Source organism: Heloderma suspectum, chromosome 10 (assembly GCF_057233095.1).
Source record: "Heloderma suspectum isolate Gila_16-S chromosome 10, 16-S_ref, whole genome shotgun sequence".
Lineage (NCBI taxonomy): Eukaryota > Metazoa > Chordata > Lepidosauria > Squamata > Helodermatidae > Heloderma > Heloderma suspectum.
In genome coordinates this window covers 11514873-11541472 of record NC_139467.1, presented here as the reverse complement: position 1 = coordinate 11541472, position 26600 = coordinate 11514873, and the positions used below count along the sequence as shown (strand labels likewise).

General features: G+C 46.4%; 1 protein-coding gene across 1 annotated transcript in view; it reads left to right on the top strand.

The window, feature by feature from the left end:
- The window catches only part of LOC146337688 (guanylate-binding protein 1-like), a 35002-nt gene extending 10003 nt beyond the window's left edge, over nucleotides 1–24999 (top strand). Inside the window, exons 4-15 of the mRNA XM_084815122.1 lie at nucleotides 1835–1944; nucleotides 2927–3132; nucleotides 4054–4287; nucleotides 6904–7184; nucleotides 8247–8459; nucleotides 14736–14838; nucleotides 16134–16327; nucleotides 18750–18804; nucleotides 19265–19449; nucleotides 21568–21622; nucleotides 22082–22200; nucleotides 22347–24999. Of these exons, the coding sequence (XP_084671248.1) occupies nucleotides 1835–1944; nucleotides 2927–3132; nucleotides 4054–4287; nucleotides 6904–7184; nucleotides 8247–8459; nucleotides 14736–14838; nucleotides 16134–16327; nucleotides 18750–18804; nucleotides 19265–19449; nucleotides 21568–21622; nucleotides 22082–22200; nucleotides 22347–22439 (1848 nt within the window). The 3' untranslated portion in view covers nucleotides 22440–24999. The remainder of the gene's footprint in view (nucleotides 1–1834; nucleotides 1945–2926; nucleotides 3133–4053; nucleotides 4288–6903; nucleotides 7185–8246; nucleotides 8460–14735; nucleotides 14839–16133; nucleotides 16328–18749; nucleotides 18805–19264; nucleotides 19450–21567; nucleotides 21623–22081; nucleotides 22201–22346) is intronic.
- The last annotated feature ends 1601 nt before the right edge of the window (nucleotides 25000–26600 follow it).

The following is a 26600-nucleotide window of genomic DNA, read 5'->3' as shown; positions in this document are numbered from 1 at the left end:
AACCCCACGTAGAGCACATTACAGTAGTCTAAACGAGAGGAGACCAGGGCATGTACTACCGATGGGAGCAGATGGTCAGGAAGGAAGGGGCGCAGCCGCCGTATCAGATGGAGTTGATACAGCGCTGTCCGGCTCACAGCTGACACCTGAGCCTCCATGGACAGCTGGGAGTCCAAAATGACCCCCAGGCTGCGGACCTGGTCTTTCAAGGGTAGCCATACCCCATTCAACACCAGGTCAACATCCCCCAGCCTCCTCTTGTCTCCCACCAAAAGTACCTCGGTTTTGTCAGGGTTCAGCTTCAGCCTATTCCTCCCCATCCAGCCACTCACCGTCTCCAGACATTTGGACAGGGATTCTACGGCCAACCTTGGTGAAGATTTAAACGACAGGTAGAGCTGCGTGTCATCCGCATATTGATGACACTATACCCCAAACCTCCTGATGATAGCCCCCAGCGGCTTCACATAGATGTTAAATAGCATCGGGGAGATGATGGAACCCTGTGGCACCCCACAAGTAAGTGGCCACGGGTCCGAAACCTCCTCTCCCAGTGCTACCCTCTGGTACCTGCCGGAGAGGAAGGACAGAAACCACTGCAATACGGTGTCCCCAATGCCCAACCCCTCCAGGCGGTCCAGGAGGATACCGTGGTCAACGGTATTGAAAGCCACTGAGAGGTCGAGGAGAACAAGGGAGGAGCATTCACCCCTATCCAGAGCCCTCCTCATATCATCTACCAAGGCGACCAAGGCCGTTTTTGTCCCATGCCCAGGCCTGAAGCCCGACTGAAATGGGTCTAGATAATCAGTTTCTTCCAAGTGTGCCTTCAACTGCACCGCCACCACCCGCTCAATCACCTTGCCCAAAAATGGCAGATTTGAGACTGGGCGAAAGTTGTTCAAAACTTGAGGATCCAAGGAGGGCTTCTTTAAGAGCGGTCTTATCACTGCCTCCTTGAGGGCTGATGGCATCACTCCCTCCTCAAGGGAGGTGTTCACCACCGCCTTGATCCCCTCACCCAGTCTCTCTCTGCAGCTCATAATGAGCCAAGATGGGCAAGGATCAAGTAAGCAGGTGGTCGGCCGTACCAATGAAAGCACCTTGTCCACTTCATCAGGAGGAAGAAGCTGGAACCGATCCCACAAAACCGGTTTGCCACAGGCCACCTCTTGCTCACTAACTGTATCCACAGCGTGCAGAGTAACACGCCTAATCTGATCAATTTTATCTGCAAAGTGCCTTGCCAAGGCCTCACAGGAGGCCTTAGAATGCTCCAGTGGTTCCGGAGCCACAGGACCGACCAGGCTCCGGAACCACTTATGCCCCAATTCCATGCATTAACTAGCTAACTGCCAAACTGCCCCCCTCCTGTAACTTGCAGATGAGGTTGCAATGTTCAAAACAGGAAATTCCATTGCTTTACCCTCAACCACCACCCCACACAAACAAATGGAAGGGCACAGAGACCAAGCGCCATCCCCACCCCACCCCCAAAAATGCAGATAGGAGGGTGAGCAAGCAGGCACTCCTGCTCCTGTAGGCACAGAATGGCAGTAAGGTTGTCCTTTCATGCCCTATTACTTTGGCCAATGAGAGACCAAGGGGACAAGTCAAAACTGCAAGGAGAGGTCCAGAGACTGAAAAAGATACAGTAACCAGGACGTTTGCAGACATGCCTCGTATAGATGGAAATCACTACGAGGGCACCATTAAAGGTCTCGTGGGCACGCCTACACCCACGGGCACCATGTTGGGAATCCCTGCCTTAGTGCAATCCAGGTGTCTGGCTGAACCAGGTTCTTGTGCTAATTATCTGCATCCCTCCCTACAGAGCAACGTTCAAAATGATGCATGGATATTTGCCTTATCCGTCCTCCTGAGCAGCACCTTGATTTACAACAGCATGGGCACGATTGACCAATTCGCTCTGGAGAAATTGCAGTATCCTTCCATACACAATTCCCTACCTGACAACCAGGTCAGATGAAGGCAGTGGTTTTCATTGGCACAGTATGTGCGTTGCTGGAAATTATTGCTTCTCATGTGTGACTCTATGCATAGCAAGGAGTGGGATGTTTAGGAAATCCCTATAGACTTGTTCACGGTTGTGCTCTGTTCCACCGTTTCTGTTGTCTTGCTAGCTTAGCCCTGAAGTGTTTTTTTAGTTCTAGTCTCTTCCCAAAATAATGTGTGTCATCTTCACTCACTTACCTCATAAGGAGCAAATACGAACAATACCAGTATACGTAGTCGTCCTTCCTTTAAACTTCTTATCTGAAGCATATGTTGCTTTTCCAAGTTTAGGTGGGAAAATGTTTCCACCCTTTTTCTCCCGTGTCACTTAAGTTAACAGTAGCAAGCTCAGAGGTTAGTGAAAAGTCACAACGCGTTAGCATGTTATTATTAAACTACTGTATGTAATCTGAGTCATCCCCCTGCCCCCTGGTCTGCTGCAGTCCTCCCGCCCGAGTAATGGTGCTGTTTCACCCATTGATAACATTGCAACAGCCTGTTTTAACCTTCCACAGTATCCCAGTGAGAGGGGAGAGGTGTGGGGTGAAGTACAGGGGCTTCCAGCATCACCCCGACAAGGGGTGGTGGCTCTAAAGCGCTGGAAATTTGCAGGATTGGGACCAAACTTCACACATAGCCTCCCCTAGTCAGAGGCACCTGATGCACCATCAAAACCTTGCCTGATTACTCACAAAAGAGTGGAAATCCTTTGTGCTCCAAAAATATGATAGCCAAAATGTAAACTACAGGCCTCCAGTCATCTTGTAATACAAAAATATAATTCACTTTACAGCATTACCTGTATAATTTAAAGCATTTGATTCTAAACAGAGATGTGCCTGAGAAATGAGGGGCACTTGACAGATAATTGCCCCATGTAGGCATCTTAATTTCCTTAGTGCAATCCCAGCTATGTTTCAGAGTTAACTAAGTGCATCAAGGTGAAGGCTGCACCCAAAAGGATCTCAGAGGACGAAGAGGAAGCCTCAGACGATTTTCTCAGTTTCTTCCCAGCCTTCGTCTGGACTGTGCGTGATTTCACGCTAAAGCTGGAGTTAAATGGAAGCTCCATTTCTGAGGATCAGTATCTGGAGAATGCCTTACGAAGGAAAGAAGGTATTAGGGGTGTGCTGATGAATTCCCATCCTAGATGATTGATCCCTGATTCTCAAATGTGAAGCCACAGCAAGATTTGGGGTGACGATGGGGGTAGATTTAGGCTATCAGGGACAGTCTGGGAAGTGCATCACTCCTGGGATGTCATTCAAATTGGTACAGATCGCAGTGGCTCACCTGATTAAAGGCAGCTGCCAGCAAGATCAGATCACTCCAGTGTTGAAGGAGTTGCACTGGTTACCAGTTGTTTTCCAGGCCAAATTCAAGGTTTTGGTTTTGACCTTTAAAACCCTGCATGGTTCTGGCCCAGCCTATCTTAAGGAGCGCCGCCAGCAGCACCAGACACGCTGCTTAACAAGATTAGCCTCGGTTGGCCTTCTCTCTGTCCCCTCAGCCAGGACAGCTAGACTGGTAGGGATGAGGGAGAGGCCCTTCTCTGTGGTGGCCCCCGCTCTGTGGAACTCCCTCCCTAGGGAACTCTGCCATGCCCCCTCTTTAATAAGCTTCCACCGCGCATTAAAAACGTGGTTGTTCAGGCAGGCATATGGGGTGGATTAGGGTATTTTTAGAAATATGGTGTTTTTACTGTAGAATTTTATCGTTTTAAACTGTTCTATTATACACTTTGTACATCGCCCAGCATAGCTGGGTGACTGGCCAGATGGGCGATTAATAAATTTAATAAATAAATAAATTGTGCAAGGAGAAAGGGCACAGCACTCAGTCACTTGGTGTGTAGAATCAATTGAAGCAATCACCATGTGCATTCTTAGGTGGTACAGTCAACATGGAGGACTGTACCACATGCCCACCTGAAGCTCTGAACAGACTGTGTGTAGTAGGATGTCAGGGACCAAGAATAGTACATCCCAACCCAGTAGGGCCTTTTGGATTCATCTCATGAGTGATTCTCTCTCCTAGGCTTTCCTGAGACACTGGACCTTGCCAAGAAATGCATACGTCAGTACTTCCCCAGCCGCAAGTGCTTTGTCTTTCCTTGCCCAGCCTCGGGAGAAGAGTTAGCAGACCTGGAGGACCTGTCCGAATCTCAGCTTAACCAGAAATTTGTGGCGCAGACACACCGTTTCTGCCAGTACATATACAAAAGAGCTGAGGTCAAAATGCTCCAACGGGTACACAAATTGAGAGGAACATGTAAGTAGAGGCCAGGGGTATGGGTGGAAGGACTCCTGGAGAATTTGGGATGGAGGAGGTGGGACATCGCCCTCAAGAGGGTCCATGGGCTTATGATGGGCACAGTGAGCTGAATCTTCATGTCAGCTCATTGTAACTTCTGGTATACTAGAACGGCAATTTACCCAATGTACTTGCCAGGACAGGGGAGGGGAGCCACTTTGAGATGGGGTACTGAGTTGCCCCCACCAGACCCTCTTTGGGCCAGATGATGTCAGGGGTCACACCCACTGATGCCATCACCCCACCCCCACTCATTTTGCTTTTCCCTGTGTTGAGAGAGGCAGAGTTCCATACCCCTCTCGGCATGGAGAAAGGGGCTTGGCTGGTGTGGGGAAGAGTGGCCGCTCTTCATGACACTAGCTGAGTCCCTGACTTCGCACATGAGCAATGTCACTGGTCCTTGCCAAAGTGCCAGCTGGGGCTTCTTCAGCTGCTGCTTCTGCCAGGGACCAGCCTCACCCAGCCCAGGCTCCTATCAAATGAAAACTCCTACAGCTGGTTTGTTGATATGGGTACCATAGCTGGCTCCAGTATTGGACTCTCCGTGGGGCATGGCTGTGGGGACTGTCATGATAAGTGCCTGCACTTCAGAATTTACCATTACATTACATGTCTTGCAGCAACAGCTTCTGTTCCATATCACAGCAACAACGTCTTGAAGCGCCCTCCCCAACCACCCCAGCCCAATCACCAGAAAGGCCGACCACTCTTGGAGCACTCTCTATGATTCTTGCCATAAAAGCGTCATTTGTAGAGTGTCCTAGGAAGCTGGCAGGACCCTTCCATCACGGCTTCCTGGGACACACTAGGAATGATGCTTCCATGGCAGGAACCATAGAGTCTGTTTCGAAAGCATAAACCCCCTCCGCTTTTTTTGGCAGTGGCAGATACTGGGGGCTGCCAGACATAGGAACATAGGCATTTATCTTATCTTGAGTCAGACCTTTGGTCCATTGAGCCCAGTATTGTCAGCACTGACTGGCTGCGGCTCTCCAGAGTTTCAGGCAGGAATTTTTCCAGTCCTTCTTGGAGATGACAGGAATTGAACCTGGGACCGTCTGCATGCAAAGCAGGGGCCCTACCACTGAGACAAAGCTGCACTTTTTGCACCACTGTTTTACACAATGCAGAAAAATAAAATAAAATTTAAAGATCAATCAAAAACTCAGGTGAACAGATAGGTCTTTAGTACAAATATAAACAATCAAGAATATGATATATTGGCCTACTCCAAAACTCTGTTCTACGGCGCTGTGGGAAATGCAATATCCACCACATTTTCCTTTATGAACTTTCTCCTTTGCCATTAATTTTCCACTACTCACTCCCTCAGTCAAACTGTTAGACATGAAGTGTGATTTTTCACCAGGAGATTTCCAATTTCACAAGTCTGTAATGGAATAGAAAGATGACTGTTGTTGTTTTGGGCATAAGATGTTGCAAGCAGATAGGTAACAACTGGAGCTGTCCTTGATTACTGCTAAGTACAAGAAGAAAAGCATTATTTTTAATGGGTAATTGAAAAATGAAAAGCAGGTTTGCTGAGGACCAGGACTCCGGGGCTGGCTAAGGCTCTCAAGTCCCAAATCCTTGGACCTGGGCTAAAGAAAGGAATCAACACTAGGGATGCACAAGCATCCAGCTGCTTGGCCCTAAAGGGATTGCTGCACCTTTTTGAATATTCCACTTGAAAGCTCACAAAAACCCCAGAAGGTGCCCACAAAGTCCCATCTGTTGCTGCCTCACCCTTCTCCTGCCCCCAAGGGCTTAGTAGCTTATCCGCAACAGGGCAGGGAAAGACAGTGGTAGAGGTAGTGCGTGGTCTCCAGGCCCAAATGCGTGTCTTTTCTCACCAGAAATGAAAAGTGCTGCTATTTGCATCATTTCCACAGGGGGAAGGCCCGCAGCGCCCTGCGCTGCCTTTACACTAAAGAAAACCCCTGCAGTCCTCCCTTTCTGCGGCCTTTCTGCATTTACAGTGGGCCCCCAGACAGCGACCATGTGATTGCTGAGAGGGGAAGCTTTTCATTTTCAAGGTTCCACAGAACTCAGTGAAAAAGCGCCATCTAGTGGCTGTTTTAATTGTGTAACGTTCCAAGTTTAAAAGAGAGTTCATTAGTTCCGGATCTATTTGAGATGAGATAACCAGGAAATAACTCTGGAGGTTCACGATGTCATCTAAATTCCGTGAGTGAGCAATCTCAATAGCAGGATAAAAGCTCTGTGTGAAAGAGCCCCTGATCCTCCTCTGATCTGAAATTCTGGGATAATAATACAGGTCTGTCTTTTAAAAATGTTTACGAATGTGTGAGGTAGCGTGTATCAATTTCTTTGAACACCTGAACAATATTATATAAATGCAATGTGAGTACATTTAATTGTTATTTTAGATTAGAATTAAAGAGATTGGGAAATAAGTCCCATCAGGTAAGTATTTTACAGAGTTATTTATCTGCTTTGTGGAATTTTGATGTCAGTGCTCTTTCTCACCCTGAGGGCTCAGGATATGGCAGGCTAGAAATGCAACTAGCTAAACAGAAATGAATAAAGTGCCAATTTCTCTTCCTTTTTCAGCATTGGGGCACCTGGTGGAGTCTTATGTGGATACCATCAGCAGCGGGACCATCCCCTGCTTAGAAAATGCAGTGGTAGCCTTGGCCAAGATCGAGAACGCGTCTGCTGTGCAGGATGCCGTTGCACACTACGAGGCCGGGATAAAGGAATGCTTGAAGCTGCCCACCGAGACTGTCGAGGAGCTGCTGGAAGTGCACACTGAGTGCGAGAAGGCGGCTATTCAAGTGTTCATGGCCCGCTCCTTCAAGGATGAGAACCAAGAAAACCAAAAAAACCTGGTGGTATGGGGATTAACTCACTGGTTCAAATGAGAGATGGGGCTTTTCCCCTCAAGCAAGTGACAATTCCTATCTGGCAAAACCTGAAGGATTTGTGTTGTATAGAAAGTAGGTGGAAAATAGGTTTTCATTTCTAATGGGCATTGGATTCCTTCAGGTGAGAGGAGAAGATAGACACCCACTCATCCAGTTCATTAAGAGGCTGGCCAAGATATTCAGGAACGAGACCTGGATTCTTACTATACATATATTGACTCTTCATTGGATTAATTTGGAGCCTTTTGGGCTGAGTTACATTCAGGAATGCTGTGCAACCACCAGCTACTGTTATACTGGGCCAAAAAGCTGATTCTGATCCCACAAGGGTTTGGGACATGTGTGCTTTTTCCTCCTCTGCTCCAGCAGTGTAAAGCAAAGAAGCTGCCCATTTCCCCTCCCCAAGACCAAAATTTGGGGAGTTCTCTTAGGTAGCAGGTAGTTTTATGAGAGCCCTTTCATAAAAGTAGTTGCTACCTAGAGACGTTCTCTGAGGAGGGGATGGAAGATAGTGGGACAACCACCCTCTCCCCGTGGCAAAGTAGACTGCTAGCCCAGCAGGTCCCATTATGCAGCCACCAGTCTTTGTGCACACGTCTCCTCCCTTTGCCTCCACGACACCACTGGTTCAGGGCAGGCTGTGTGGCACACACAGCTCTGTCCACCAGCACCTCACCACTGCTTCCCCCACCCGGCAGGATCTGCTGCTTGAGGCAGCCGCCATACTCTGCCTAATTGTGAGGCCAGCACTGCTTATGTTGGTTGGTGCTGGGGAGTTTTCTGCTTCACTAAATCCTTGGGCACTTTGAAGCACACTCTGGATTTGTGACTCGCTCCTTCCCTTTTCCATAGGTCTGCCTGGCCTTCCCCCGGGACAAGACTGACCTCTTCTAGCACTTGCGTCCATGCTTTCTCTTAGATAGGCCTGAGGAGGCTCACAGTTTGAGAACTCCTGGGGAAGGGCACGTCGGACCTTTCTCCATTAGGGAGCACCTCTTCCATCTGACCCTGCCTGTCTATCTCCCCCAGAGCCAGCTGCAATTGAAGATTCGAGAGTTGTGTTCTCGCAATGAGCAGACATCATCAGATCGCTGCCAGGCTGTGCTGATGGAGCTGTTCCAGGCCCTGGAGGAAAAGATCTGCAAGGGGAGCTATTCTGTGCCTGGCGGCTATCAGCACTTCTTGGACGATCAGAAGGAAAAGATAGATCACTATCATCTGGTGTCTGGGAAAGGACTGTTGGTGAGTCATAATGTGGACTGTGGGCTTCTCCATACGGGGCTTATATTGTGCGATCAAGATTGGTTACTCACGGAGGTTTGCAGGTCCTTTACATGACATCATCAACTTCCAGGGTGTCTCCCGCACTTTTTGACCTTTATCCTTCTTTTTAAAAGATTGGAGATAATACGATAAGAAATGTTAACCTGATATATTGACTGTGTGGAATTGCGCCATCTAGTGGCTGTAAAATGAAACATAGAGAACTTGCCGAGAACTTGCCGAGAAAGGCAGCCCTGAAAAAACAGCCTGTGTCAGCCTGTGTAAGGATATGATCTTAATCCCGCAAAGAATCCAGAAGCAGAAAACCCGGTAAGTTGCGGGATAAAAGGCCTGGTGTGGTGAAACGCTCATAGGCAAATCTATGGCAGGGAAAGAGCTAGCAGGACACACAGTCAAAACTTAACTACTGCCTCTCCAGCCTTTACCTGAGCATCATTTCCCACCTCAGAAACTATGTTATAAGGCCAAATGTGGGGGTGGGGGCAGGGGGGTATTATACTTGAAAATTGTATTAGGGCTTCTTTGATTGTCTTAGTACTGGCTATAATAAAGAATCAATATGACCAGGTTTGTGGTAGCAGCAGCCAGTGCAAGTAGCATATGCACAGGATAGGTGATTAAAGTTGTCCCCTTTTTCTGGCAGGGTCCTTAGGCCTGTGACAGGCAGAAATTCATTAGATGAAACTTCTGTCACGAAAATGAAATGATGGGGGAAGTTTTGTATTTGTATTTCTGTTCACCACACACTTTTTCAAGACACAGTACAGTACTCCTGCCCGGGAGGAAATTAGCAACTCCTGTTACCGGCCGGTGTCTGGTGACCACACCCTACACATGCCATTGTTTGAGTAACATCAGCCTATGTAAACAGAGTCAAGAGAAAGTGAGAGGAGGTATTACTGAGAGTGAGGACACATTCCACATTCCAGTTTAATGTGATCAAAAACGCATGGAAACTGCCCTTTTGTGCTTTCCGCAGTTTCTCCTCATTTCCATGCCTGGATTGGCAGCAGTCAGAGTACAATACCACACATCAGGTAGGGTCATGGGAGCCTATGTCACGTCACCTCAGCAGTGGTCTCCAAAATTTGCAGTTTGATGAACTTGAAGATCTACCTTCTCATCAATAGAAACTCTGCCCCATCCCTTCTGCATTATCTGAGCTTCTGTCAAACGTTGTGCCTTTCAGCTAGTTATATTATCGCTGCTATAATAACAATATCAGTGTGCATGATGTTTTATGGAATATAAGAGGACAGGTCCCTGCCCCAAGGAGTTTACAGTCTAAAATTCAGCACAGGATCGACAACAGAGGAAGTGAGAGAAGTGGAGGTGGTGCAAACAAGAAAGCAATATGTGATTATTTGAGTTGCAAATACATAGACTTCATTACAGACTAAAGGTTCCATCACACGGGTGGAGAATTCCGCATCAATACTAGTCCTTTCCCCTCTTGGAATCCTTGCAGGATTGGCTCGTTCTCTTTAGATGACTGTTCTTGTCGCATTATTTTTCGTTTCCTTCCTTTTTACGGGGGTGGTGATGACGCTTGGAGACATCGCCACCTTTCCACAAAGAACCATTACATGCGCTGGGGGCGTCACGGTAATTCCTCCTTGGTTCCTGCCCCTTTCCCTCCCCTTGCACGTTACTGGTGGCTGGGCTATGACTGACACGCAGACAGCCCCCCGCCCCCACCTCCCCATCCCCCTGTTCTGTGTTTCGCCTCTGCCTTTTATTCTGAGATTTACTTGACCACTGGGAATGCATGGCATGGGGTCATCTTGGCAGGCCAGGAAGCTGCCATGCTGGCCAATTTCCCCCTCTACAGAGGAACGTGCGTCAGGGCGTGCTAGTGAAGCTCCGCTCTGCTGCTGTGCCACCTTGTTCTGAGGGCTGCAGGCTGAAAATGGCAAGGACCGGAAAGGGTGCAGACGTGGCAAGGTGACAGGCCCCACAACCCATCATCACCGTCTTCACCACCATGACCGCTCCCCCAACACCCCAAAGCAACCACCCACAGCTGCCAACACACAGCAGTTTATTTGCACTATGGGAGAAATACATGGGCAGGCCACGGCGCTCCTGTTGCGTGGACTGGAAAAATACCACTTTTTTTTTTGCTTGAGGATAACATGGGAAGGGCAGGGGGGAATGGCGGGATAACGACTGGACGACATCGTGTAATGGCCAACTTGCGTGAGTGACCAATCATGAATGTGCGATAAACTACAGGTGTAGAGATGCCCTCAGCGAAGCTCATGGGGCAGCCGAACATGCAGATGATGGGCGTGTAGCGTGTGCATGTGTGATTGGCCTGAAAGGGCAGCAAGTCAGTGGAGTGGAATGGGGTTGGCAGTTTATTAAATCTGCAGTACCGTGCTCACAACTCAGGACTTTTTTTTCAGAATAAACATGCAGAGGATCACACTACAAACCTCGCTGCAAAATTACCTTAGAAAATTAACAAAATTAACTATGTACACTGTCATGGGATTAAGCCCCATTTACCATAATGGAACTTACTTCTGAGTAGACATATATAGGATTGTATAAGTGAGCAGTATTTATCCCTTCACACACACACACACGCGCACACACACACACACACCTCCCACTTTTATGGAAGTCTGTCATTGCATTGTTGAATAATGGCAACTAATGAACAAAATAGCCCCAGATTCCATCCTCTGCAGTCAGGTGAACCCACTTTCCCCAAAGAGTTAGGTGAGGAGGAGGAGGAGGAGGAGAGAAACAAATCTTCTTGTCTGTTTGTATAAAGTCAAATACAGTTCAGAACTTCCCTTGCCCACCACCCTCCCCTCTTGAGTATTCCAAGACTTGCTCAGGATGGAATAAAGAAGAGAAAAATGGTGATTGGAAATGGAGGCGGGAATTCCCCAAGCCAAGTAGTTCCTTTTAGAGGAATTGATGGGAGGCGGTGTAGAGGGTGTGTGTCGGGGGGTGAGGGTTGTACGTAGCTTAATTAATTTTACAAGGTGAGAGGAGTACATAGTTTAGGGCACAATCCTATGGCCTAGACAGGTATAGGATTGGTTGGTTCCCGGAGAACTGCCTCTCTGCCCCCTCCCCTTCCACCTCCTAGGCGGTGTGGATCATCCCCGGGCTCTGTGCTCCTAAGAGCAGGGCAGAGTAGGGCAAAAGGGGGCATTCCTGGGGGTGGGGTGGGGAGTGCAGAAGTGCCGGTACAACACTTCCTCCACATCGTCCAGCCTCTGCGCTCTGGCGTCTGGCAGCTTGGAACACACTTGGAAGAAACTGATTATCTAGACCCATTTCAGTCGGGCTTCAGGCCTGGGCATGGGACAGAAACGGCCTTGGTCACCTTGGTAGATGATATGAGGAGGGCTCTGGATAGGGGTGAATGCTCCTTCCTTGTTCTCCTCGACCTCTCAGCGGCTTTTGATACCATTGACCACGGTATCCTCCTGGACTGCCTGGAGGGGTTGGGCATTGGGGACACTGTATTGCGGTGGTTCCGGTCCTTCCTCTCCAGCAGGTACCAGAGGGTAGCACTGGGAGAGGAGGTTTCGGACCCGTGGCCACTTACTTGTGGGGTGCCACAGGGTTCCATCCTCTCCCCGATGCTATTTAACATCTATGTGAAGCCGCTGGGGGCTATCATCAGGAGGTTTGGGGTGCAGTGTCATCAATATGCGGATGACACGCAGCTCTACCTCTCATTCAAATCTTCACCAAGGTTGGCTGTAGAATCCCTGTCCAAATGTCTGGAGACGGTGAGTGGCTGGATGGGGAGGAATAAGCTGAAGCTGAACCCTAACAAGACCGAGGTACTTTTGGTGGGAGACAAGAGGAGGTTGGGGGATGTTGACCTGGTGTTGAATGGGGTACGGCTACCCTTGAAAGACCAGGTCCGCAGCCTGGTGGTCATTTTGGACTCCCAGCTGTCCATGGAGGCTCAGGTGTCAGCTGTGAGCCGGACAGCGCTGTATCAACTCCATCTGATACGGCGGCTGCGCCCCTTCCTTCCCGACCATCTGCTCCCATCGGTAGTAGGTAGCCCTGGTCTCCTCTCGTTTAGACTACTGTAATGCGCTCTACATAGGGTTACCCTTGAAGACGGTTCGGAAACTGCAGCTGGTACAGAACGCAGCGGCTCGCCTGATTAAAGGCAGCCGCCGGCGAGATCACATCACTCCAGTGCTGAAGGAGTTGCACTGGTTACCAGTTGTTTTCCGGGCCAAATTCAAGGTGTTGGTTTTGACCTTTAAAACCCTATATGGTTCCGGCCCAGCCTATCTTAAGGAGAGCCTCCAGCAGCACCAGACAGGCCGTTTAACAAGATCAGCCTCGGTTGGCCTTCTCTCTGTCCCATCAGCCAGGACAGCTAGACTGGTGGGGACGAGGGAGAGGGCCTTTTCTGTGGTGGCCCCCACTCTGTGGAACTCCCTCCCTAGGGAACTCCGTCATGCCCCCTCTTTAATGAGCTTCCATCGTGCATTAAAAACGTGGTTGTTCAGGCAGGCATTTGGGGTGGGTTAGGGTATTTTAGAAAATGTTTTTATTGTAGAATTTTATTGTTTTAAACTGTTTTTATTGTATGTTGTACATCACCCAGAGTGGCTGGGTGACCAGCCAGATGGGCGATTAATAAATTTAATAATAATAATAATAATAATAATAATAATAATAATAATAGACAGCCGAAATTGGCCGTCTAGCCACAAATGCAGGGTGTCTGGAGCATGGAGGAGAGGATCCCCTCCGTGATCTTTCTGCTGTGCATTGGATAGGTGATCGCCTCTGAGTTCGGAGGTGGCCGCTTATCCGCATAGGATTGCTCCCTTAATTACCTTTATAGGGTGAAGTGGCTGAGGGCTTTTTCTTGCTTTTTTAAAACTGCAAAACTTATTTTAAAACCCCATCGGGGAAGGACTGTAGCTCAGTGGTAGAGGACATGGTTTGCACGCAGGAGGTCCCAGGTTTGATCCCCAGCATCTCTAGGTAGGGCAGGTAAAACTCCTGCCTGAAAAACCTCAGAGAACTGCTGCCAGTCAGTGTCAACGATACTGGGCTAGATGGACCAATGGTTTGCCTCAGTATAAAGTAGCTTCCTACATTCCTACTGCAGTGCGATGAGCCATTTTACACGCTGCCTCCCCAACACTTCCTGGAACATGTTGTCCCATGGTCCTAACTCTCCTTTCAGCAGAATCTGCTGTGTACAGCTATGTGGGAGAAGTTAAAGGTGGAGCGGGGGAAAGAAGTTTGTGGAGGCTAATTAAATCCTTTGCTGTGCTGAGACCACTGAACTTCTATAGAAGCCAAAAGTTCCAGTTTGGGGCAGTAAAATCAGATGCTGTACGGAATTTCACAAGGAGCCCTTCCTGCCCTTCTCCCACCCTCCCCCTCCTCAAACGTCATTGCTAGCAAGCTCCCAGCAGCGGGCATATAAGAGTAGAGAGGTAGGGAGAGAGAGAAAACAATGAGCAGACTGTGGAAGGTAAGGTGGCAATGTCTCCTGTAGCTTAAAAAGCTTCTGCCTTCATACTACACCTACACCCCATACAGGACTGCCAAGGGAGTGAATCCTAAAGTCTCCTAGTCCAGCCTTCCCTAATCTGGTGCCCTCCAGATGTTTTGGACCACAACTCCCAGGATTCCTGACCATTGGCGATGCTGGCTGGGGCTGATGGGAGTTGAAGTCCAAATCATCTGGAGGCCAGCAGGTCGGGGAAACCTGTTTTAGTCACTGCAAGGCTAGTGAGCTCAGAAGGAAAAGGCAGGCTTGTATTGAGGCAGTTGATGTCAGTGGGGCCGCTCAGAAGATTCAGGGCACGTGCCTTGGTGTGCCTCACAATAACAACGCCAATTCTTACAAGCTGAAGCAAACTATAATACGCAATTGAATCCAAACTGGTGAACTATGGTTTGAGTGAGTTCTTCACACCAGGATTGTAAACCATGATCAGATTGTGGTTTGCCATTCTGGTTTGGAGAACGTCCTAAAAACTATACTTTGCCAGATTGGATGCAACATCGTTTGGTTTGATTAAAGCAAGAGGTAATGTATTAAACTGTGGAATCGACAGGAGGAAGGAGGAGGGAGCATGAAGCACAGGGCACGTTATGGAGGCTCATCTGAATGCAGCCAATATCAGGGGAACGTATTTCATGCATTCACACCGAGTCTGTCGTGGCTACAAAGCACAAAGCGTAGTGAACCGGCACACTCTCTTCCTGTTCCTTCAGGCTTCCAAGGTCCTGCAAGATTTCCTGCAATCCAAAGAGGCAGCAGCCCAGTCCATTCTACAGGCTGATCGGACCCTCACAGAGAAGCAGAAGGAGATTGAAGGTGAACCCCTTTACAGGAGGCTTCTGCATGCCTTGTAGATATATTGGTGTTCACGACAGTGCCCAGGAGTCATTGCTGTGGGTCTGGTAGAGTTATCTGGGCTCCCAATTCCTATCACTATTCTTTTTCTCTTTGACAGAATTGACAAGAAAGGCCTTGTCTGTTTTGAAAAATGTCAGGACTGATTGACATAGCTTCTTAGAGTTCTCTTTGTAACTCCTTACCTGTCTGGCTGCCTGATTTGTATTTATAGCCATAAGTTGTAGTATGGCATGTGTGCATATTAATTCCACTGTCCCTGGGATCTCAATGTCCCTGATCAATAAAGGGGGTTCATACACCACCCCCACCACCCCCATGCATCAAACAGGGCTAGCCAGCTGATCATGCTGGCTAGCCCTGTTCAACCACCCCCACCGACACACTGGCCACGTGTTTGGCGACCGTATAAAGCAAGGATAGACAACCTTTTCGGTCTCAAGGGCTGCATGTGATGCTGGTTCAGGGGTTGGGGGCTGCATGTGCATGGGCACACACAATATGCACACAGGCATGCACGTAGGCACACATCCCAGTGACCCTGATACAGATCGCTGTTTCCTCGCTGCTAGCAGTGGAAGGGAAGAACAAACTGCATGAGGATTTCTGGGGGAGGGAGTGCAGAGTACAAGAAGCAGGGAAATAGGCAAGGGGGCATTTTGTGGCGGTGGGGAGGTTAAGGTACCGTAAAGGCCTTTGGGGGGATGCTTGTTGTGCGCCTGTGGTACGAAGGGGTCTTACCTGTGTACTGACATACAAGCGCAGGGCTCCTCCACACACATGGGAATCCTGTCGCAATCCTATGGAGGAGCCCTGTGCGCATACACTGGGGCCCGTGTATGTCCTTTTCACATGTTCACTGAATAGCACAGAGCTATGGCCGGAATGTGGACTTCAGCCCCAAGGTCCAGCCGAGATACACCACTGTTGACTTTCCTGTACAGGCATTTCTCTCTCTCTCTCTCTCTCTCTGATCAACAGGAGGGCCTGGGCTAGCCACAGAGATTAAAGACAGAGTAACCCCTCTCACTGATCTGGTTCGCATGCTCACTGTGACCAAAACAAGCCACGGTACCCTGTTTAAGTCGCAGCGCATGCCAGGCTCCATTTGCCTAATTGCCTACCCAGATGCAGCTTGTCAAGGCGCATTTGATAGGGAAACAACTCTCAAATAACCCAGCAATAGCCCACGGCCCATGATTTGCCATTATGTGTGAACCGGGGCACTGGGTCATTGTCTGCCTCTGACTCTGTAGTGGAGCGGGTCCGGGCTGAGGCCTCCGCAAGGGAAGCTGAGCTGCATAAGAAAATGAAAGACGAGGCCATAATGATGGTCCAGGAAAGGATGCGGAGTTATAAGGAGTATGAAAAACAGCTAACTGCCAAGATGGAGGAGGAGAAGAAGAAGCTTCTGGCTGAGCATGAGATGGTGATGAACAGGAAGCTTGAGGTAACGTCATCTTTTCTATGGCAATCTTGGTCATCTGCACCTCCAACGGTTAGGAGGGTGACTTGTCTTAGCGTTCTGTGAACAGCTGGGAGTGCTGTAAAATGCATTTAGAATCTCATTTGTGTAGGGACTCCAAAAGATATTGATTGGGCAGAGTAATTGTACCGGCACAGGCGGGGAGCTCTGACATCGGTCAGAGCCTTTGAAAAATCCAAACAGAATGAGAGGGAGGGCGGAGTAACATTTTTTTCCTTTCCTTTTCTTTGTTTCCCAAACTGTTTCCCTTCCATTGATGTCAATGGGAGGGGAATAAACTGCACTAGCTCCAGGGCTGGCATAGTTCTACCCCTGTTCTGTAGGTGTGTCGGGGTACAGAAGGACTCTGCCCCCTTTTTGCCTCTGATGACATTGGCTTCTAAGAGCAGACCTTTCTCTTTCTATCCTTGGGGGGGGGGGGGGTTTCGAAAACCCCATAGGGACCATAGCATTGCAGCTTTAATTTGTCTTTGCCTTTTTTGAGCTGTGAAATTCTGGCTGATTCTGATGAATTAAAAGAGCTCATACCTTCCCAACCTCTGCAAATGCTCCAGTGATGCCATTCCATTGATGTCATTCCAAGGGCAGAGAGAGCTCAATTCCTCTCGGAGGCCTTTCTGTTTCCTGCGGAGGCAGAGAGGAGCTGGGCAGGGGAAGAAAAAGCCCTGATTGTTTCTTTCTGTCTTCAAAGCCTTAAAAGTGTTGGAGGCTGGGCCTGGTTGAAGGGTTGGATTCTGTTTCTAGGTTAGCGGTGGCCAGGGTCCCCCTTGGCCTAATTGGCACTTGATGTAAGAGTGGCAAAAGCCCATCTCCTGTCTAACTGAGGAGCCACCAGGGGAAAGACAAAGAGCTTTTTCTACATGAGGCATTTATTGTATGTTCTTACTCCTGGTTATTAATGGATTCTTTAGACAACATCGTGGTCCTCTAGTTTCGCTTCTGATTTTTAAGAACACTTTCCTGTGGTTTTTTAGAGCAGAGAAAATAGAGTATTATTTCTGAAAGCGAAAGAAAAGGTATTTTCCTACCTGTGTAATTATGATATTGCGGTATAGCACAGTGACACCTAGAGGTTATGTAGTGGAAAAGCAGGAAAGGAAAAGCTCTTTGTGAATAGCTCAGATCTCAATTCTGCAACAAAACAGAAAGGGGATACCGCTATTAACAGCTTCAGTAGCTCCATGCAAGAGAGGCCCAAGGCTACAGAGCAAAGTATTATGGCAAACAGTACAAGCTTTAGCACAAGGAGAAGCAAGGATGAAAGTGGTGCATTGTCCTCTCATATAAAAGTTCTTTGACTGCCTCTACCTAGTAGACATTTCAAAGGCACTGAAACTCCCTGTGGTTGGAGAGGAGACACCGACCATTCATACCTTTGGGACAAAGACCCCACTAACTTCAAAAAGAAAGAGACCCTTGGAGGGTCTCTGGTGAGAGAAAGGGGACATTACGTTGGAGGCACTGGAGACACTACAAGTGTGCAATGCCACCATAAAGATCCCAGGAGATTATCTGCATCAAGAATTGGAAATGAGATCTCCAGCTTTCTGAGGTCACCATTCCACAGAACGCCAAAAGCAAGAATTAGCTATTCTGATTCAAGGAGATTATTATTGGAAGGTGGTATCAGGCCAAGTAGAGTGTTTGGGAGGTGAACTGATAGCACTTGAGACTATTTTTGGATGGGCGGTACAGGGTCCAACAGCAACCTTTACCTTAACAAGCAGCGTTAATGAAGTTGGAGTTTTGAAAATCATAATAGATGAAGAGCCGCTCATTTCAGAACAGTTTCAAGCCTTCTGAGAATTAGAATCCATCGGCATGATTGGAGAAACAGAGGAGAAAACAAGGAGTGAAGAAGAAATAGTACAAGCGTTTGAAACTTAATTGAAATTAAAGAAAGGGAGATACAAAGGGGGGCTAGCCTGGAAACCATCCTGACCTGACTTAACTAGATAATCACCTTACCAGATAATTGCTCTATGAGAGATACTGTAGCATCATTGAAGAATATCTCCATGACAGCATTGCTGAAAATGTCAGCAATGAATCCATATGTAAAGGAGACAAGGCAATCTACTACCTTCCTCATCATGCAGTCATCAGAGAGCATAAGGCAACCACAACGTTGAGAGTAGTCTTTAATGTTTCATTGCATGACAGGGACTGTCCTCACTCAATGATTGCTTAGTGACTGACCCCAGATTGGTTTGAGGTCCTCACGCTTCCAAATTTGCTGCCCATCGGGGATTTCACCCAGTTCATGGTAGGACTAGTCCTGGCCCACTCTCCTTTTATTGCAGTCTTCCACTACCCTACCCAAACGCCATTCTGGCTTTGTGATCAAGTAGCACTGACTTCATTCTTCATTCCTGTCTCTCTGTAGGAGCAGAAACGCCTTCAAGAGGAAGGGTTCCACCGGGAAGTCGCAAGGTTTGAGGGTGAGATCAACAAACTGCAGCAGCAGCTAAAAAAGCCCAAGAAAGATGATGTGATCCTTTGGGACAGGCATCTGGAGAAACTCAGATGGGTGGAATGAAGGGATCAGCATCCTTGTCCTGGCATCAGAGCAGTGGATGAGGCTCAGCTGAGATGGGAGGAATGAGGGAGGGAAACCTTGTTCCATTATGAAGCGCAGTGGCCTTTCTATTTTATTATATTTATCTATTTTTAAATCCCCATTATATACTTTTAACATTCATTTGATACCAACAAATCCAATTTCCCATCTCCGTGTAATGAATATGCTGTGCAGATTCCTGACCTCTATATAGTCTGTCCAGGAGCAGGTGTTTAGAAAGGCCCATGGTTCTGAGGGCACAAATGAAGAAATATTTTGCCTCAAGGACTGAAAAAATGTGTGTGAATGTATTTATTAACTGTTAGTCTCTTTCCCTCTAGCGGACCGGCTTCAGGTTCAGGCTGAGTTTGAAAAGAAATTGAAAGAAATGAAAGAAGATGCCTTACGGGTAGCCCAAAAAAGAGAGAAGACATTTCATGAACGTGAAGAAAAACTACTAATCAGATTGCAGGAAGAAAGGAGGGAGATGGAGGCGAAGTTTGAGAGAGAAAGATGTGAGATGGAGGTACCCACATCCTTTGTATAGAAAACCAGATCATGTACATCTCCAACATTTACTATAATCAGTCATATCTGCTTGAAATAAATGGCCTGGAATAACTTAAATCCCTTTCAGAATCTATTTTTGAGGGGAGTGGGGATTTGCAAAAGACATTGCAACACTGAACGCATTGGATTCTCTGTGTTCAGTAATTCTAGATTGCTTAGTATTGTTTGTCTTGTTTTTTGTCTTGCAGCAAACATGTGTCACCCATCATAATGGAATAGTTGCACACGGGCAGGGGATCTACACATAGCACTTATACCGATAGCATAAATATTGCTGCTTATTGTCCATGTGTACCAATAGTTATGGTAACAGTATGATAACGGTATAACTGCTATGTGTCGATTCAGCCCAGGCTTGTGGGGTTAGATCAGGGAAATGAGTGATCTTATTAAAAGGATGGGAGGGAGGAGGAAGAATTACCACGTCACAGCTCTCTCCATATTTCAAGTCAAGGAAGAATCAAATAAATGTTTCCTCCTTGACTACATGCAAAAGAAAATTAGGACCATTTCTTCTCTGATTCTGAAGACTTGGAAGAGTTCATGCCTTCCAAACTTCCTATAATACTCAAACACTCCTGCCATCTCCAGATAGAACTGCTGCAACAAATCACCAGCGTTGCCATTCCAAGGGCTGCAAGAGCTCAAGTATCATGGAAGGTTTCATGTTACTGGTTTTCATCAGAGGCAGGGAGGGAGGGGGAAGCCAAAACAACAACCTTGTTTGCACGTTCCTGTTTGGAAGTCTTAATAGTACAGAAGCCTGGGAGTGGTTGAGAAGTGGCAATCCTAGAGCTCACCCAATCCTAGCTCATCCATGCTTAGGGAAATAGTTAGCTTAATTTCCAGAGGGGTAGGCGTGTTGCAGCAAAACCAGCAAAGAGCCTTGTGGCACCTTAAAAACAAAGAAATCTATTCTGGTATAAGCTTTCATAAACACTGTACACTTCTTAGCCTAATTAAAACTTAAAATCTCCTTTTTCGGGAAGTATGAGAATTTCGGTTTTGGTCTCAAAACTTGCGAGTGTGCCCTGTTCAAAGCCCCAAATGCAAGCATGAGCAGATGTCCACCAGAAATATTAGTAAATCCCTAAAACGTTTGCTTGTGTTTGGTTTGTGCAACTTTCCCAGTTTGATTTGTGCAAATTTCCCCCATAGACAGAATCAGCCCCACTTTAGTCTATAGAGGAAAGTTGTGCACATTTAGTGACATTTGTGCAAATTTCATGTTGAATTGCTGCTTGATTTGCACAACTTTCCCGTTTGTACAGCGCGATCACCAATCACAAACACAAATGGGAACTGGGCACAAGACAAGTGGCGAGCTGATGTTTGGAGAATCCTGGTGAACATTGCTCATTCGCCCATCCTCACTCCTTCTGCCTCTATACAAAAACAAATACTTTCGTTTTCTGTTGACTCACGTGGGCCACCCTACTGAAATCTTAGTTCACTTTCCGGTGAATTTCCACTGCCAATCTGGTTGCATAATTTGTAACCTTGATTTCACCCCCATGATCCCCTACTAGCATCATGATACATTCTGGCATTAGGCATGATTAGTTCAGACAGTGGTTACATTCTCTCTTTTTATATGTTGATTTTTTTTTTCACAAGTTGGCAAGCTGAGGAAATGTATTGGGAAACAAGTTTAGTAATCCTGTTGAGCTGGACTTGAGTTCTAGGCCTAGGAACTTTTCTGGAAACACTAAGGGTGATAGGGACCTGTAAAAAACCTCCACCCCTTTGTCTCACGCTGCCATTTTACACAAGATTGGCATCATCCTAGAGACATCTTACTGGCTACCTGAGGATGCCAGGTCTCTCATCTAAGCACAAGGAAAAAAGGGAAGACTGCAGCGGGGAAACATGGAGAGGGAATGAGAAGAATTTGACCACCCTTTCAGATTTGCCACCTTAGGTGGGAACCTCACCCCATTTCATATTTGGACTAGCTCTGGCCCTGTTCCCTTCATTGCACACACTCTTTCACACATCCACACAAACAGAATCTCCATACTCACTTTGTGATCACCTAGCACTGACATAATTTTTCATTCATGTCACTCTCTAGGAGAAGTGGCGTCATCAGGAAGAAGAGTTCAAGAAACAATGCTCAGACCTCAAAGGTGAGATCTAATGACTGCAGCAGCAACAGCTAAAAACCCCCAAAAGATGTTGCTATCCTTCGCAAATGGCTTCTCTTAGAAGCCCTGATGGTTTGGATGCAGCAATTTGGACTCTTGTTCTAGTGTCAGGGCTGTGGATGAAGTGCTCTAGAATAGGAGGAATGAAGGAAGAGCAACTTATAATTGTTTCATTATAAAGCACAGTGGGCATTTTCTTTTTATTAAAGATCTCTGTTATTTATATTTAACCCTGAACTTCTACCAATAAATGCAATTTCTTATCTTTATGTAATTAATTTAAGATACGCTTAGTGGGAGATTCATGACCTCTGTCCAGTCTGTCCAGAAGGTGTATGGAAAGGCCCATGGGACTGGGGGATATAATTGAAGAACTGTTTTGCTTCCAGGACTAAAAAACCCTGTTGTACAGATATATAGCTGCTGTCTTTTTCTCTATAGATGCACAGAGACAGTCTGAGGCTGAGTTTAAAAAGAAAATAGAAGATATTGCAAAAGAATCCCAGCAGGAAGCCCAAGAAAAGGAAAGGAGACATCAGGAGCGTGAAGAGATGCTAGAGGTCAGGATTGAAGGGGGAACAAGAGAGGAAGCTGTAGTTGGGAACCATGGAGAGGGAGTGGAGAAGAATTTGCCCACTCTTTCAAATTTCAAGCCATCCTAGGTTTGTGAACAACTGTTGCTGACTTTATTATTCATTCCTGCTAGGAGCGGAGGAGGCAATGCCAGCAGAGGATTGACCACATTCATGATGAAGTTTTGAAGGCTCATCTGAATCACAAGGGATGTGTGGTATCTTGAGAACTTCATCACTGGAGGCGCTGATTAAGGAACTGGGGTTCTTGTCCTTGCGTCACTGATGTGGACGGAGTACAGCTGGGATAGGGGGAATGAAGGTAGACTTTCCTTTGTATCAGTGCTAACAATCAATAGCCATCAGATGTTTGCAGTGTGTCTTTATTTGTTTATAGTAGAAAAAATAGTCTACAATGTTGTTTGAACAAAGAATGAATTAAAATTAAAAATGAGGGTGGGATCAAGTGGAGAGGAGGGATGGAATTTGAAGATAAAAGATTTTAGGGCAAACGAGACAAGAATTTCATAAATGGCTTCTAAAAAGTAAATAGCAGGCACAAGGTTAAAAGGGCTAAAGCCCCGCTGTCACCCACACTTCCATCCCAATCCAGATTGGGGTGGGGGATACCATTTTTTTAAAACCATTCGCAGAATTGCTAATCACATGAATGGCATTTTGTCTAGTTTGACACTTACTTAAAACGATTTGAGGACCAGGGAGTGTTATGTAGTGGATAGTTAATTAGCTTATTAGCATAGAATGTGGGGGAACCCAGTTTTCAATTTCTGCTCAGCCATGAAGTCGACACGAGTGTCTTTTGGGGAGGGTGGAATGGGCATTTCAGACCACATATCATTATCATGTTTCAGACCACATATCATTATCCCTCAATGCAGCTAAATCTCTGGCTCATAGCCAGAGGTTCTGCAAACTCTGACTATTGTTGGAAACCTATAGAAGTCTATATAGACCTACATAATGTATGCCATTTCTTTTCTTCATTTTAACTAACCATCACAAAGCACTCCCAACTGTGGAGACCAAATACAGAGACCAAAGAAAAAGGTTGTTTACGAAGGGTTGGATTTAGACTGAGTCATACTTAGAGGTCTACTCTGAGGCTTTTATCTTGCAATCACCCTGCCTCATTCATGGAATTTTTGACATTGCTTTCCATTTCTCACACACACACACACACACACACACACACACACACACACACGGTGTTCTCCCATTGCTGCTTCTGTCTTTTTTCTTACTGGAACAAATCAATTAAGGAGGAAAAGACTTAATAGGTGCACACTGCTTTTTGACTGGTAGTACTAGGAGTCCTCTGTCTGGAAGCACCCCAAGTCTGGATCCAGCCCAACATTTATTATGTATTTGTTTGTTTACATTTGTATCCCCCTTTTCACCTTGGCTGTTGGTCAATGCAGAGCTGATTCTTAATTGGAATGGAGATGCCAGCAGAGATGGGTAAAGGAAAACCAATTAAAATGCATGGAAACTTTCTAGCATTTCTGAAGATTTATGAACAATGCACACACATACACATACCCTCCACCCATACCTTTTTGTGTTTGTACTGGCTCATCTCTTCTGTATCATGAAGGCTTTATTTTGATTTGATTTTTTCTCTTTTTCTCTCCTACGTTTTTTGGAGGTTTTCTAGCTCATTTTACAGATGCTTGCACAAATTTCTTCTCTGTGCCGAATATCATTTTCACAGATTCTTTTCTCAGCTTTGATTATATTCATTTCTTCTAATTTTCCTTTTCTTTTCCCATTAAAAAGTTTTATTATTCTTCCATTTCTTTTACTTTACACTCATCTCCTTTACTAGTTAATCCTCTTCTGTTCTTTATGACTTACAATTCTTCTCCTTGGGATATTATTTTCTCATTTTGTCTTTTAAGGATTGGACTTGGGTATCTCTTTTCTAATTTAGGGCACAATCCTATGCATGTTTTGACAGGAAAAAGGTCATACAATTCCCAGCATTCCCCAGCCAGCATGGCTGGTTGAAGGGATGCTGGGAGTTGTAGGACTTTTTTTCTGTCAAAACACACATAGAATTGCACTCTTAATTTCCTTTTGGACATTATGGACAAAATCCAACACTTTCATTCTGCTTCTGGAATTGATGTAGTGCTAGCACAGTGACCTCTAACAGGATGCCAATAGCATAAGCTGATGCAACAGGTTTTCTGCACATGCTACCCATTATTTTCTTCTGATTTTCTAGAATTGGCATTAATTGTTTCTCTGAACCACTTTTGAGATTTTCCCACATTTATGGACTCTTTTTGATTTTCTACTAATTTTCCTGCAAGAAGAAAAACTTCTCCAGCTTTTACCCATCAGCACTACGCTGCATTTGTATATGTAACATCCCTTTGAACTTGTAATGCTAAAATGTTAAGCAGTTAGAACAGGAGGCTTTTAAACTAGTGGAGCTGGAGGAAGTCTTAGGAGAATGCAATGTAGGGGTAGATAATATTTAAATTGCTGTCATTTTGGTATTTACATTATACTGTCTTATCCATTGTATTAATATTCTACTGTTTCTGTATTAGAATCTTATGCTTTAGCCTGATGTACTAGTAATTGTATACAGCTTGCTTTTTTCATCTACATATTACTCTTTTATATTCTATGCATATATATATTGTTATTTTTATATTATTCTTTCACACTCTTACTTTCACCATTTGTGTACTGTGATTGAAATAAGTTACTCAAATGCTGTGATTCTAATAAATTTAAAATTTATTTTACTTGTAATCTGGTTCTCAGGCCCTTTTCTGAGTACACACAGCTAGTTCACTGGAGCAAATGCAAAGTATAGAACCCACGATTGGATCCAGATGTAGAGAGCAACCCTATGCTTTGTTTAGAAACAAGGCCATAGACAGAGCTCCAGCCTCAAAGGAGTTTAGCTGACATTGGAGCCCCCTCCTGGTTCCTCCCAGACACCATGGAGGTTCCCATGGCGACTCCCTCTACAAGGTTGGAACTCCAACCTTGTAGAGGAGGGAAATGGGTGTGTGATGGATATGCCAGTGGACAGGGAGGGAGTGGTTGCAGATCCAACCGATCCTAATCCCCCCCAGCCCCCAACCACCACCACCCCAGCACAGAGGGGAAGTTAGATGGGCTTTGAAATTCATCTAACTGATTTTCCTGTTTTGAGGGGAAGAGAGACAAAAATGTCTCTCAACGTTCCTTCTGCCCTGCCAGCAAGAGCCCGACAGGACTTTTGGCAGAATGGAGCCTCTGAGATTGAAGCACTCATCATTTGGGTTCCTTGCCCACAGGATGGCACCCTTAGTCATAGTTTGAGTAGTCAGAACTAAAGTCCCATTTTTCAATAGGTCTACTCGAGGGATGACTAAACTTGTTTCCAGCACCATGAGTAAACTCTTGTACCACATGGAAGTCTCATTGCCACCTTGCATGACTTGCCCACCCTAGAACTCTACTTTTTTAATTGTCATACGTAAGAGATATAAAGTTTTCAATATAGGTTCCCCCGCTATAATAGGTTCCCCTGCCTAACACATCGATGCCCACATCAAAATGGCGAGGGGGCTGAGGTGGTTTACAAACCACCTTGAAACCAATCACTTCTTCTAAGGGAGAGGTCTGAACTTCTCCAGGTTTGGACATCACAACAATCCACGCCCAATGAGGGCAATTCTGCTAATTAGGCAGTTTTTAACCGGCACACACGTGGAGGGAAAATAAGCCACTGTGGCTTGCTTTCCCTCCGCGAGCGTGCGAATCTGCCGAAAGTGTGGGACTGTTTCACGTATGGCAGCCGAGTTCCCAGTCCTAGCCAGCGGTATTTTCCATGCAAGGCACTGTGGGTGGTGTCCACATAGATCACCACCACTACAAGGAGAAGAGCAAGAAAATTTGTTGTGCCAATGCACATTCAGTTGCTTGTGCTCGTAGTTGCCCGACTCAATGCAAAATCAGCCTTCTAGGGCATCCCATGGAATGGTGGCTCTCAGCCGCAGAAAGCAGTTGGAAACTATACAGGCAGCGTAGACTGTGAGCTACCCAGTCCCAAGATGGCTTTGAGTGGCGCTTCCAATGGTCAAGGTCAGGGGTCCATGCGTTTTGGCTGGTTTGGGCTGTCAGCCAAAATCTCTGGTCAAAAACTCTGGTCATTCAAGGGCACCGTTATGTGCCCTTGAATGACATCACAAGGTGCTCAGCTGTTATCAGGGCCAGGCCTGTCATATTGCAGGCCAAGACAAGCTGCGTTGGGTGGCACTGGGCTGCGGGTAGATGAAAGTAGAAATTGGTGATTGAATGGAGCAACACGATTGTTTAAAATATGGGCCGTAGTGTGGGGGTGAGGGAAAGGAGTGCTATTT